A 13378-nucleotide genomic window follows, 5' to 3' on the forward strand; every position below is an offset into this window, starting at 1 on the left:
TGGAGGGACACAGTTTAGTCCACAGACCCAGGGAGGTCCATTCTAGGAAGGAAATATAGATACTTAGCGGGAGGTAAAGGAAACAGTAGAAGTAGAGAGACATCCTATGGTGCTTAGTCAGATTTTTCAGAAGTTTGACACTGATATAAGACTAAAGGATTGAATAGGATCTTGAAAGCACACAAGAAGCTATTTTTATTAATACTAAATGATTAAAGTGAAAGTGGAGAGTGAAAAAGTTGGCTTAAAGCTCAACATTCAGAAAACGAAGATCATGGCATCTGGTCCCATCACTTCATGGGAAACAGATGGGGAAACAGTGGAAACAGTGTCAGACTTCATTTTTGGGGCTCCAAAGTCACTGCAGATGGTGACTGCAGCCATGAAATTAAAAGACGCTTACTCCTTGGAAGGAAAGTTATGACCAACCTAGATAGCATATTGAAAAGCAGAGACATTACTTTGCCAACAAAGATCCGTCTAATCAAGGCTATGGTTTTTCCTGTGGTCATGTATGGATGTGAGAGTTGGACTGTGAAGAAGGCTGAGCACCGAAGAATTGATGCTTTTGAACTGTGGTATTGGAGAAGACTCTTGAGAGTCCCTTGAACTGCAAGGAGATCCAACCAGTCCATTCTGAAGGAGATCAGCCCTGGGATTTCTTGGGAAGGAATGATGCTAAAGCTGAAACTCCAGTACTTTGGCCACCTCATGTGAAGAGTTGACTCATTGGAAAAGACTCTGATGCTGGGAGGGATTGGGGGCAGGAGGAGAAGGGGATGACAGAGGATGAGATGGCTGGATGGCATCACTGACTTGATGGAAGTGAGTCTGAGTGAACTCCGGGAGTTGGTGATGGACAGGGAGGCCTGGCGTGCTGCGATTCATGGGGACACAAAGAGTTGGACACGACTGAGTGACTGAACTGAACTGAAATGATTAAAATTTTATTAATGATAAAATTATCTATGGAGAGGCAGGTCTTTTTTAAGTACTATAAATACGAAAATAGTAAGACAATATCCTTGCCTACCTGGAGCTTTTATCTAGTTTATGACACAAACACATAGGTGATTTCATTACTGTGAAGAGTTCTAGGAGAGTTTCTCTGTAATGGTGGGCTTGCTTATTGAGGCTATCTCTTCTGCTGAAAAAGTAGAATTAATTTACTAAAAATTATCTAAAAGCATTAAAGACCTGATAAAATAGGAGGGGAAAATCAGCCCAAATCTTAAGGGTGCTTGTAAATTCATTGAGTTTCAAACAGATAGAAAACATTAAAAAAAAAAAAACAAAAAACTAACGAGAAATTCTGGGGCTGAATAATACCATGAGTGAACTGAAGAATTTAATACAGAGCATCAAAAACAGACTTGACTATCAGATAGAGAAGGAGAAATATTATATGAAATCCTTTGTATATGAATTCAAAAAGAAATTTTAAAAATGGACTTATTTACAAAACAGAAAGAAACTCACAGATTAGAGAACTTAACTTATGATTGCCAAGGGAAAAGAATGAAGGGAAGGGATAGTCAAGGAATTTGGGACCGATTCCTACATACTGCTATATTTAAAATGGATAATCAACAAGGGCCTACTGTACAGCACAGGGAACTCTACTGAATGTTATATGGCAGCCTGGATGGGAGGGGAGTTTGTGGGAGAATGGATACACACATATATATATGTATGGCTGAGTTTCTTTGCTGTTCACCTGAAGCTATTGCAATATTGTTAACTGGCTATACGCCAATATGAAACAAAAAGTGTTACAAAATGCAGAGTTGACCAAGCAGAAGACTCAATGAAATAAAACAAAGATAAGTCGAAATTATCCAATCGGAGGAGCAAAAAGAATGCAAAGGAATACAGGAAACCTACAGGAATTATGGATGCCATTAGGAGAAACAAGGTATCCAAGATGCCTGCTCAGTCCTGCCTGACTCTTTGCGACCCCATGGACTGTAGCCGGCCAGGCTTCTCTGTCCATGGGATTCTCCAGGCCAGAACACTAGGATGGGTTGCCGTGCCCTTCTCCATGTGATCTTCCTGACCCAGGGATCGAACCCGAGCATTGGCCTTTCCAGGTGGTGGTAGTGGTAAAGAAGCCACCTGCAAATTCAGGAAATGTAAGAGGCATGGGTTCGATCCCTGGGTCAGGAAGATCACATGGAGAAGGGCATGGCAACCCTTGACTACTGAGCTACTGAAATAGCTCAGTAGTCAACTGAGCTATTTCAAATCCTAAAAGATGATGCTGTGAAAGTGCTGCACTAAATATGCCAGCAAATTTGGAAAACCCAGCAGTGGCCACAGGATTGGAAAAGGTCATTTTTCATTCCAATCCCAAAGAAAGGCAATGCCAAAGAGTATTCAAACTACCGCACAGTTGCACTCATCTCACACACTAGTAAAGTAATGCTCAAAATTCTCCAAGCCAGGCTTCAACAGTACATGAACCGTGAACTTCCAAAACTTCAAGCTGGTTTTAGAAAAGGCAGAGAAATCAGAGATCAAATTGCCAAAATTCATTGGATCATCGAAAAAGCAAGAAAGTTCCAGAAAAACATCTGTTTCTGCTTCATTGAGTACACCAAAGCTTTTGACTGTATGGATCACAGCAAACTGTGGGAAATCCTTAAACAGATGGGAACACCAGACCACCTTACCTGCCTCCTGAAAAATCTGTATGCAGGTCAGGAAGCAACAGTTAGAATTGGACTTGGAACATCAGACTGATTCCAAATTGGGAAAGAAATACATCAAGGATGTTTATTGTCATCCTGCTTATTTAACTTATATGCAGAGTACATCATGTGAAATGCCAGGCTGGATGGAGCACAAGCTGGAATCAAGATAGCTGGGAGAAATATCAATAACCTCAAATATGCAGATGACACCACCCTTATGGCAGAAAGTGAAGAACAAAAGAGCCTCTTGAGGAAAGTGAAAGAGGAGAGTGAAAAAGTTAGCTTAAAGCTCAACATTCAAAAAACTGAGACATCTGTGGCATCTGGTCCTGTCACTTCACGGCAAATAGATGGGAAAACAATGAGAACAGTGGCTGACTTTATTTTGGGGGGCTTGAAAATCACTGAAGAAGGTGACTGCAGCCATGAAATTAAAAGACACTTGCTCCTTGGGAAAAAAGCTATGACCAACCTAGACAGCATATTAAAAAGCAGAGACATTACTTTGCTGACAAAAGTCCATCTAGTCAAAGCTATGATTTTCCCAGTAGTCATGTATGGATGTGAGAATTGGACCATAAAGAAAGCTGAGCACTGAAGAATTGATGAATTTGGACTGTGGTATTGGAGAAGACTCTTGAGAGTCCCTTGGACTGCAAGGAGATCAAAGCAGTCAATTCTAAAGGAAATCAGTCCTGAATATTCATTGGAAGGACTGATGCTGAAGCTCCAATACTTTGGCCACCTAATGGGAAGAAATGACTCATTTGAAAAGTCCCTGATACTGGGAAAGATTGAAGGCAGGAGAAGAAGGGGAAGGGAGGATGAGATGGTTGGATGGCATCACCGACTCGATGGACTTGAGTTTGAGCAAGTTCCAGGAGTTGGTGATGGATAGGGAAGCCTGCGTGCTGCAGTCCATGGGGTCGCAAATAGGCAGACACAACTGAGCGACTGAACTGAACTCGCGTAGTAGTCACAGTCATAGTATGCTGCTGCTGCTAAGTCGCTTCAGTCATCTCCAACTCTGTGAGACCCCATAGCGGCAGCCCACCAGGCTCCTCCGTCCATGGGATATTCCAAGCAGAGTACTGGAGTGGGGTGCCATTGCCGTCTCCAACAGTCGTAGTATAGAGAGCTCCAATATAAATCATTACAAAATGACAAACATCACAATTTTAAAAACACAAATGTCATGAGCAAGCAATGAAGGAGGAAATGAAGCATTAAATTAGTGAATATATGCTAGTTTTTGCCTATGAAACTGGATAAGATTTTAAAGCTCGATAAAAAGCAAATGTTGGTGAGGGTAAGTGGAAACTAATATTCTCACACAATACTAGTGAAAATAAAACTCAGTGCAAACGTTTCAAAAGGCATTTACTCTCTATGCACCAAAAGCCTTAAGGATATTCATAGCCCATGAAACAACAGTTCCACCCAGGGAACATCATTAGAGAAATAATCATGAATAGTCCTTACATTTAAATACAGAAAAACTCAGAGCAACTTTTTCTGTAATAGCAGAAATGTTGAAAATTACTAAATGCCTGATGAAATAAAATTTATATTTTAAGGCAGGGCAAGAAATATGAGAGGCTGGAGGATGGGAGAGAGGACCCAGAGAGAGGCAGGCAGGTACACAATAATCTCTGATCTGGTTACATGCAACAGACATGACACCTGACCCTGTGGGCACCCTGTGTGCTTCACAGACCAACACACTCAGTCCCTGCTCAGCAGTCCCATTCCTCTCACATAGACAGACTCCATACCCTCATACAGCCTCATACACCCACAGGCACCCTCAGATGCACCCTCACACACACACACACACACACACACACACACACACACAAGCACAGAGCCTACAGGAGCACAGACACAGGAAACATGGGGACCCAGGGGCAGTGCTCACACATCAGGCTTGTGGAGCATGTGGGAACAGCCCAGAGTCCCAGCTGAGGGCAGTCACTGGACCTTCCGCACACTAGGAGCCACTGGGACTCTTAGAAACTCCCTGAGAACAAGGGAGACAGTGGAGGGACTCAGGCTGACCCAGCTCGGTCCAGACCAAACCTCACTGTTCTGTAAAATCTGCAGCAATGACCAGTGGACCCCACACAGGAGAGGGACCGGTATTCACAGTCGGTGTGGCTCCTTTTTGGTCAAAAACACTGATGCTCTGCTCCAGAACTCCAGACACCTTTCCCTTCACCAAGGCATCCACTCCCTGGTGTGGACCCAGGACAGAGGGGCAGCTCTTACCTTGACCACCCACCACGGTGCCGAGGAGGAGGACACAGAGTCCCCGCAGGGAGAGGTGTCTGCTCAGAGCCATCTTGACTTCACGTCCTCAAGGTCACAGTCCCAGCTGCAGGATCAGCCTGTGAGGAGGCGTCAGGGTGCCGACCGGGGTCTATATAGACCACCCCTTACACCCTCCCTCCTGGGAGCCAATAGCAACACCTTTTACCATTTCAGGCACTATCGGAGGCTGCATCTGCCACTTTCTGCAGCTCAGACACCAATGAACTTCTGCATCTTCAATATCTCCTTATATGAACAATACGGTCCTTCGACCTCCTGCTTCCGTGGTCCTGAGAGCCGGGCTCCATGACCGAGGCTGGTGTAGAAAAGTTGCATCAAAAAGCATGAGTGACATTTTCTCATCTGATCACCCAGACCAATACCATAGACTGTGAGATCTGTCAGGGTCAGAGGAGGGGATCTGTTGGCCTGTGGAGAATATTTCTGATGGAATCAAGCATTGATCCTCCCTGGGACTGAGCTCAGGGACAAAGAAGAGAACTACAAGAAGGCTTGAAATACAAGCATATTTATCAGGCCAGCAGAAAGTGAGGACCAGGAGCACAGGAATTCATAGGTGACCACGGTGGGAGTGAGGTGGGACCCATCAAGTGGAGGGGATGAGTTTGCTTGTCTTTTCCCCCCTTCTCAGAAGGATCTGTAGCCTGGGTACTGAAGCACGTGCATGCATTCTCTGTTGTGTCCAACTCTTTGCAACCCCATAGACTGTAGCCCTAACAGACTCCTCTGTCCACAGGATTTCCCAGGCAAGAATACTGGAGTGGGTTGCCATTTCCTTCTCTGGGGGATCTTTCTGACTCAGGGATTGAACCCACGTCTCCTGTGTCTCCTGCATTGGCAGGTAGGTTCTTTACTCCTGAGCCACCTGGGAAGCCCTATAAGGGATTTTCAGACACACTAAATCCCTTCCCCTTTATTGCATTTCAGTTTGTGTGAAATATCCCTTTCAGCTAGTCACCAAATAATGCTTCATGAGAGAAAGAGATTGCTGTTATATGAAGCAAAGAGAAAGTAGGAGTCATCATTCAACTCTAGCCTGCCAAAATCAGATTTGGGGATCTCTAGAATAAAACATGTAGTTTAGAAAGACTTAAGTTTCCTAAACTTTACAGTTTCCCTCTTTGCATATTGACAATTTGGTTTGATAAGATTCATTGTATTGTTAGCCATTACTAAAGAAGATGCAAAATATAATTTAAAGGAACTACCCCAGACAAAAGGAAAAATAGAAAATATTATGCTACACAGTAGCTACAGGCAAGGGGTCAAAGTAGAGGCCTGTGAAGCAGAAAAGAAAAGGGTTCATGCTGCCTGAAACTATCAGTCACCCCACCTCCTTCATTCTACGTTTAACAGGAAAAGCGGCAACAAGAATGGAAGCCCGGGTGGATGAGGGGACAGATCAAAGCAGAAGGGGCTGAAGTTCAGTGTGGCCATTGCTGCCTCATTCTGTTTTCACTGATCAGAAGAAGCCCCCCGATGGTAACCAGAAAGTAGTCCTGGGGTGAAAAAAAGACTGAGAAGGACAGTAAGGGGATATAAGATAGTGAAAAAACTCAAGGTCACTAACATGCTACCCCCATGCCTCATGCCCGCTAAGGCTAAAGATTCCCATGATGCACCCCTGTGGTCCACACAAGCCCATACTGAGGCCCCCTCACCTGTCTGACTCTCATCATTTCAGCAGAGATGGGGGAAGGACACATCTGTGACACACACACTTCAGAGTCCCCACCAGAGGTCAGAGATGGATGGCTCTATGCGCCCCACCCCCCCACACACACACCTTAAGGTCTCAGTGAAGCCAACACTGAGGGCAGCTGTGGGCCAGTCCACAGCCCTGTCACATCCCCGACCAGATGGACTCCTCATCCTGGTCATCAGACATAGCTGCTTCTCTGTCCTGTCATGCCTATCCTTCCTATTTGAGACTCAGGTAAATGAAAAGGGAGAAAAGTCAATTGAAAACATTTTTTTTTCTCTCTTTCTATTTAAATGTGCTAATATTTTATTTTACAACAGTCACTTACTTGTTCTGTGTTCCTCTCACTTCCAAGCCCCCATCTGTACATGAACTCCAACTCCTTCTGTATGTTTGACACAGTAATGATAAAACTGATTATAAATGTCAAAACCAGAATATAAACTCAAGGGCTGGAGTAGGACCAGTATCTGCTCAGTCGCTTAGAGTCAATGCTCTACTCCCCCTGGGGCCCAGAGTCATCATTCCTTACCCAGTTATGAACTCCACAGCATCACCAAAATCCATGAGGCAGACACCTAGAACACACGACATGCTTCCTGGGGTCCACTCATCCCTCCCACAGGATGACACAGGGGTGCATTCAATGGACCAGGTACATACGGTCTTACCTCGGGATTGAGATCTCACAGATAAGACACTGTTAGGGGCTCCAGATTCTATTATAGGGAGGGGTGGGCTGGAAAGGAGGGGCTAACTCAGGGCTAGTATAGGGTCCCCAGCACCCACTACCCCAGAGCTGGGAGTGCAGCGTCAACATGGACCAACTCATCCTCTGATGGAGGTATGTCTTCTCTGACACATAAAATCTCAGTGTCCAATCTCATCCAAGATTTGATGGAGGAAAGCTTTAGTGAGGACACCAACCAACTTTGTCCACAATGAACTTGAGAGAGTGTACTTCAGGTGTCAGGAGAACAGACTTGGGAGCCAGTTTGCTCTGTCATGACACAGAGCTCAGCCACACACCATGTGTGTGACCTTGTACAGGGTCCTTACACTCTCTGTGTAGTGGCTCAGTCTGTAAAAGGAGAGTTATGTTTGTGCCTAGATGACAGAGTTTTGGTTAGAATTAAATGAGTTGGCATTAGTAAGAGATATAACCTTTAGTTACTAGTAGTACATAGTAGTGATAGAGAAACAATATTAGGGCCCCTCTCTCCATCCCATCCCAGGAATCACAGAACTCTAGAACAGGAATTAAATTCTGTTATCTTGAGTCTTGACTGGAGCTATCAAAATTCTCCCAGAGTTTTGACATGCTATGATGGTGATTGGTGCCAGAGTTGTGAGTCTTCCACACATCACCCCTTCTCTCTGTCTCCCATTCTACTGCTCATGAACTTTGACCTTATCAACTGTGAACCTCATGAATTAAGTTGTTTACTTGCTAATTTTACTTTATAAATGGACTTGGTAAAGGTTCTTTGTATAATTCACCTTCTTATCCCCAATGCCTGCTGATTAAAAATCCTAAATGATGTCTCTTGTATACCTGAATGAATGAATGTCAGCCAGGTATTTTACACAAATCATTTCAATCAAAAGAAATCTTTTGAGAAATAATTTAACTTGTTGTGAGGACCTAAGAGCACAATGCAAGTTGTGTCAACTTTTGTAATGATATTTCAATATGATTAAATGGTATAAGCTATGCATGGTTCACTTCATACTTTGCTGCAATGAATGCAGTAAATTGCAATACCAGAAACAAGGCTAGCCCCATTCCAAGAGCAGTGCTGAGTGAGCCAGTTCTAAACACGTATAAAAAAGCTGCAAGTGTCTTTGCATATCTGAAGATAAAGAAGATAAACCACAGCACCCTGACAGGTGAAGGCCATGAAGCCTCCTGTTCTTGTCTTAACCAGATATGGCCAAGTGGTCAGGATGTTTATGTATTTATCATTTAGCACATTTTCAATTCAAACCACACGTAACTGTAACAGGAAGAAATTTTTTTATTTTAACAGCTTTCATATTGAATTAGAAGTGCAGAAGCAAAGAGCAGGAAGAATTCTGTTCTTTAACTTAGACTGTTTACTTGGTCTTATGGTAAAGCAATACAATCTGCAGCAGCATTATTCCCAAATCACCATGAAAAAAATAGAGCTTTCAGAGGTTCAGTAATCTCTTTGCCAGGAAATTAATAATTAAATCTGCTTGTTTGAGGAACATTTCCTCAGGACCAATCAGACAGAGTGACTAAAATGCAAAATATTTTTAAATTAAAATAGTGGTACACAATTTAAAAGGAAATAATTCATTGAGTTGTTACACCAAAGCATTGGAGACCTGCCTCACCATCTGTGTTCCTTGCATGGATGGATGGTACCAGGGTTCGTAAAGTCTCCTTTACCAAAGACCACTTCATCACAAGGGCGTAAAAGAAGGAGCAAGGTCATGAGCTGGTGATGCAGCCCATCATCTCTGTTCACCCCTTTACAGTCTATAACCAGCAACACTGAACCAAGAGTATGGCTCTGAATTGGCCTCATTCACTCCTCCATAGTGCAGCATCAGATACCCAGAGACCAGAGCAGATCAAAGCTACTAAATCAAAGACAAGCAGATTCTAAGTGGAGAGCAAGCAGACCAAGGACTCTTCCCCACTGCTGTTGGAAACGAAGAAGCCCTCCCACCCCAGACACCATCTGTGGGAGGAGAGAAAAGAAGATGACTCTTTAAATAGAGGAAAACCAGTCTCAGCAGGGAGCTTGAACTAGAAATGACAAGACAGTTATTACAATGAACCCAAGCTAAGTTGAGGGACAAATTTTAAATGGGAGAGTCTGTGTTAATGTTATGGAACTTTCAATCCATACAAACACACCTTGCTAGTGCACAAGATGAAATCAGTTATAATAATAGAGAATATTACATTTACGTATATTTGAATTCTAGAGGACACATTTTTAAGCCTACTACAAAAATAAAATTGATAAATCTTCTCTTATTTTTAAATGCATAGAGTTTTCACCTCTGTGAATTCTTTCTAATTCCTCCAGCTCAAACTTACTGCTGCATCTATTTAATCTATATAAACTTTCTTATACATACTATATGGTCTCCAAAGTGCAGGCTTACGGAGAGCAAGTATTATGTCTTACTCTTCAGTGTCTCCTTAAGGTCAAGTAAAGGCACATAGAAAGAGCTTAACAAATATTGGCTAACTAAAGAAGTGAATTCATGGACAAATGCTGAAAATCACCCTGCAGTTAGTGATACTGAGTGGAGAAGGGAGGTGGGGGACAGGGGAGATACAAATCTGACTAATCCCACCTGGCACAGACTGAGGTGGAATAAGGAGTCAGAGACACACAAGCCAAAGGATAAAAATAGGAAATGCCTTCAAATCCCACTTGGGGAGGGTAGGAGCACATTCAATTTCTGCACAAAGCTCTACCTCAGTAGCTTCTCCAACGTGAGAAAAAACTGACAGCACTGCTCTCAAGAGTTCTACTGAGGGATGTGGATAGACAGTAATACTCATCAAACAGCTGTATTTCCAGTCCTCAGGGACTCATTCTGGGCAATGAAACGTGGGTGGTGACACCTGTGTCACCTCTGAGTGGAGGCAGGAAAAGCCCAAATGTGATTCTCTAGTCTCTCTCTTTTCTGCCCAAGAAGTTGTATGTTCCAGATGGTGCACATGTAAGAGTCTCACTAATCACTAACAACTGTAGGTTGTGATGAGTGTGTGTGTGCACATGTATGTATGTGTATGTTTCTATATGTGTGTATGTGTGTCTATATGTGTGTGTGTGAGAGAGACAGTGAGATTTGGGGGTCACTTTTTCCAGCAGCAGAACAGAGTCTCTTCCGATGGATACAAAGGAGAAAGAAGACTTGAAAAGAAGACAGAATCTGTCACATGAAGCAGATACTCTCCTGGATCTCCTCTTCCTTCTGTGTCTTTATCTCAAACTACTCCCTCTGATCTCACCTTGCTTCCTCTGTTGGGCTTGGTTGTTTCTCAGTCACCATTTCTGATTTATAAACAACTAGACCTAAGTCCTGTTTAAGACCACCCACCCCTGGTGCATCTCTTGTTCCCTTTAAATTACTCTGTGCTGACAGTCAGTCTCAGTTTCCCAAATTTGCCTCTTAGCATTTTGACCTTCATCCTTAAACAGCTCTCATTTCCTCTGAGTTAGTCAGTCCATCATCTCTGATCTTATTTCACCTTCCACCAATCCTGTACTAATGAAAAGGTAGCATGTGCTTTCTAAGTCCCCTGTTTCTTCTTGATTTCCTGAACAAATCTGATTGTGCATTTACTGCTCCATGTATGTAATTAACTTCTTCCCCTTTCAGTTCAGTTTAGTCAATCAGTAGTGTCCAACTTTTTGTGACCCCATGGACTGCAGCATGCCAGGCTTCCCTGTATCACCAACTCCTGGAGCTTGCTCAACTCATGGCCATTGAGTCGGTGATGCCATCCAACCAGCTCATCCTCTGTTGTCCTCTTCTCCTCTTGTCTTTAATCTTTGCCAGCATCGGGGTCTTTTCCAATGAGTCAGTTCTTTGCATCAGGTGGCATCATTCTCTGCATCATTGGATTTTCAGCTTCAGCATCAGTCGTTCCAATGAATACTAAGGACTGATTTCCTTCAGGATTGACTGGTTGGATCTGCTTGCAGTCCAAGGGACTCTCAAGATTCTTCTCCAACACTGCAGTTCAAAAGCATCAGTTTTTCAGTGCTAAACTTTCTTTATGGTCCTGCTCTCACATCCATACATGACTACTGGAAAAAACATAGCTTTGACTAGATGGACATTTGTTGGCAAATAATGTCTCTGCTTTTTAATATGCTGTCTAGGTTGGTCATAGCTTTTCTTCCAAGAAGAAAGTGTCTTTTAATTTCATGCCTGCAGTCACCATCTGCAGTGATTTTGGAGCCCAAAAATATAATGTCTCTCACTGTTTCCATTGTTTCTCCATCTATTTTCCATGGATCGATGGAACCAGATGCAGTGATCTTCGCTTTTTAAATGTTGAGTTTTAAGCCCACTTTTTCACTCTCCTCTTTCACTTTCATCAAGAGGCTCTTTAGTTCCTCTTCACTTTCTGCCACAAGGGTGGTATCATCTGTATATCTAAGGTTATTGATATTTCTCCCAGCAATCTTGATTCCAGCTTGTGGTTAATCCAACCCAGCATTTCACATGATGTACTCTGCATATAAATTAAATAAGCAGGGTGACAATATACAGCCTTGATGTATTCCTTTTGCAATTTGGAACCAGTCCTTTGTTCTATGTCTGGTTCTAACTGTTGCTTCTTGACCTGCATACAGATTTCTCAGGAGGCAGGTAAGGTGGTCTGGTACTCCCATCTTTGAAGAATTTTCCACAGAAATAATTCTTCACGTTTGGGTAAGAAATAATTTTGCTAATTTTTTTTTCTCAACTCAAGAAAACGGCACATTCAAAACCTATATCTTTGTGAGCACAACCCTAGGGCCTGCCTCAGAACATGGGAGAAGTTGGTGCAAGGACAGTCTGTGAAGGTGAGGTTTCATTACCTTCATGATTAATCTACCTTTGCTCAGAACTGATGTAATTACCAACTCCAGAGCTATTGAGTTCCTGCAGGTGGTCATTCTTAAACCACTTAAACTCAAGATTAGTGCCACTGGGATGGCACTCAGAGTTCAAAGGCTGAGTGGTTGCTCAGACTTAAACTCTATGACCCGATGCTCTATTGTACGTGGAGCTTTGATGCAGCTGAGTCCAGCCTGCAGATAAGCCTAAGAACACTGGAAATATAGCAAAATGTGTTTCTCTTTTAACATCTAAAAGTCTGTGAACAGATTCTCTTTTCCTTATCATTGACTCCTTCCCCATCTGGGCATGCTACCCAAGGCTACTGCAGGCCACAAGTATCTGCTAAGGCCCTTCCAGGGCCCAGGATTGGAGTGAGGCCTGTACATGAGTATAAGTTCTGCATTTCCACTCTCTATAACTTAATAGATGCTCAGATAATGTTTGTTGAATGACTGAATTAGACCCTGCTAGACATTTAAGAGAAATTATCTTAAATATAGAGAACTATTTTTGAGGACATCACTTAGCTAACTGACATTTTTGTTTTAAAGGCAAATGTTTTCGGCAATTAACAGGGCAAATTTTTATTTTCAAACAGAGGGAGCTTATCACCAACAGACATGTCACAATGAACACTGCAAATCTCCATCTCTAAGGATACACAAGACAAACCACAACATACTAACATGTGGCCTCTTATTAAGTTTTAATCAGACCCAATGGAGGAGACAAGCTATTCATATGATTTATCATTTGGCAGTTTTTCAATTAAAACCTCACAGCAACATCACAGAAAGAAAGTTTGCAATTAAAAAGTACAGCTGCACTGTCTGTATGACATAAAGAAGGAGATTAGCAGCAGAAAGATTTTTTTGCTTAAAAAAAAAAAAAAAGGCAGATTAATTCATCTTTCACTCTGTGAAAGGAAAGTCCTCTGAGGCTGATCCTGAAGAATGCTGTAGAGACCAGGACAACTCAACTATTCTGCAGAACAGTTAGAACTGAGAGCTAATAACTTTGGATAATGGTGTGCTCTGACTTCTTT

General features: G+C 42.7%; 1 protein-coding gene across 2 annotated transcripts in view; it reads right to left on the bottom strand.

The window, feature by feature from the left end:
- The window catches only part of LOC109559714 (antigen WC1.1-like), a 52065-nt gene extending 46915 nt beyond the window's left edge, over positions 1 to 5150 (bottom strand). For both annotated transcript variants that reach the window (XM_070788633.1, XM_070788632.1), the window contains exon 1: positions 4962 to 5150. In XM_070788633.1, coding sequence (XP_070644734.1) covers positions 4962 to 5034 — 73 coding nt within the window. In that variant the 5' untranslated portion in view covers positions 5035 to 5150. The remainder of the gene's footprint in view (positions 1 to 4961) is intronic.
- Between the last annotated feature and the right edge of the window lie 8228 nt (positions 5151 to 13378).

Source organism: Bos indicus, chromosome 5, assembly GCF_029378745.1.
Source record: "Bos indicus isolate NIAB-ARS_2022 breed Sahiwal x Tharparkar chromosome 5, NIAB-ARS_B.indTharparkar_mat_pri_1.0, whole genome shotgun sequence".
Taxonomy (NCBI): Eukaryota; Metazoa; Chordata; class Mammalia; order Artiodactyla; family Bovidae; genus Bos; species Bos indicus.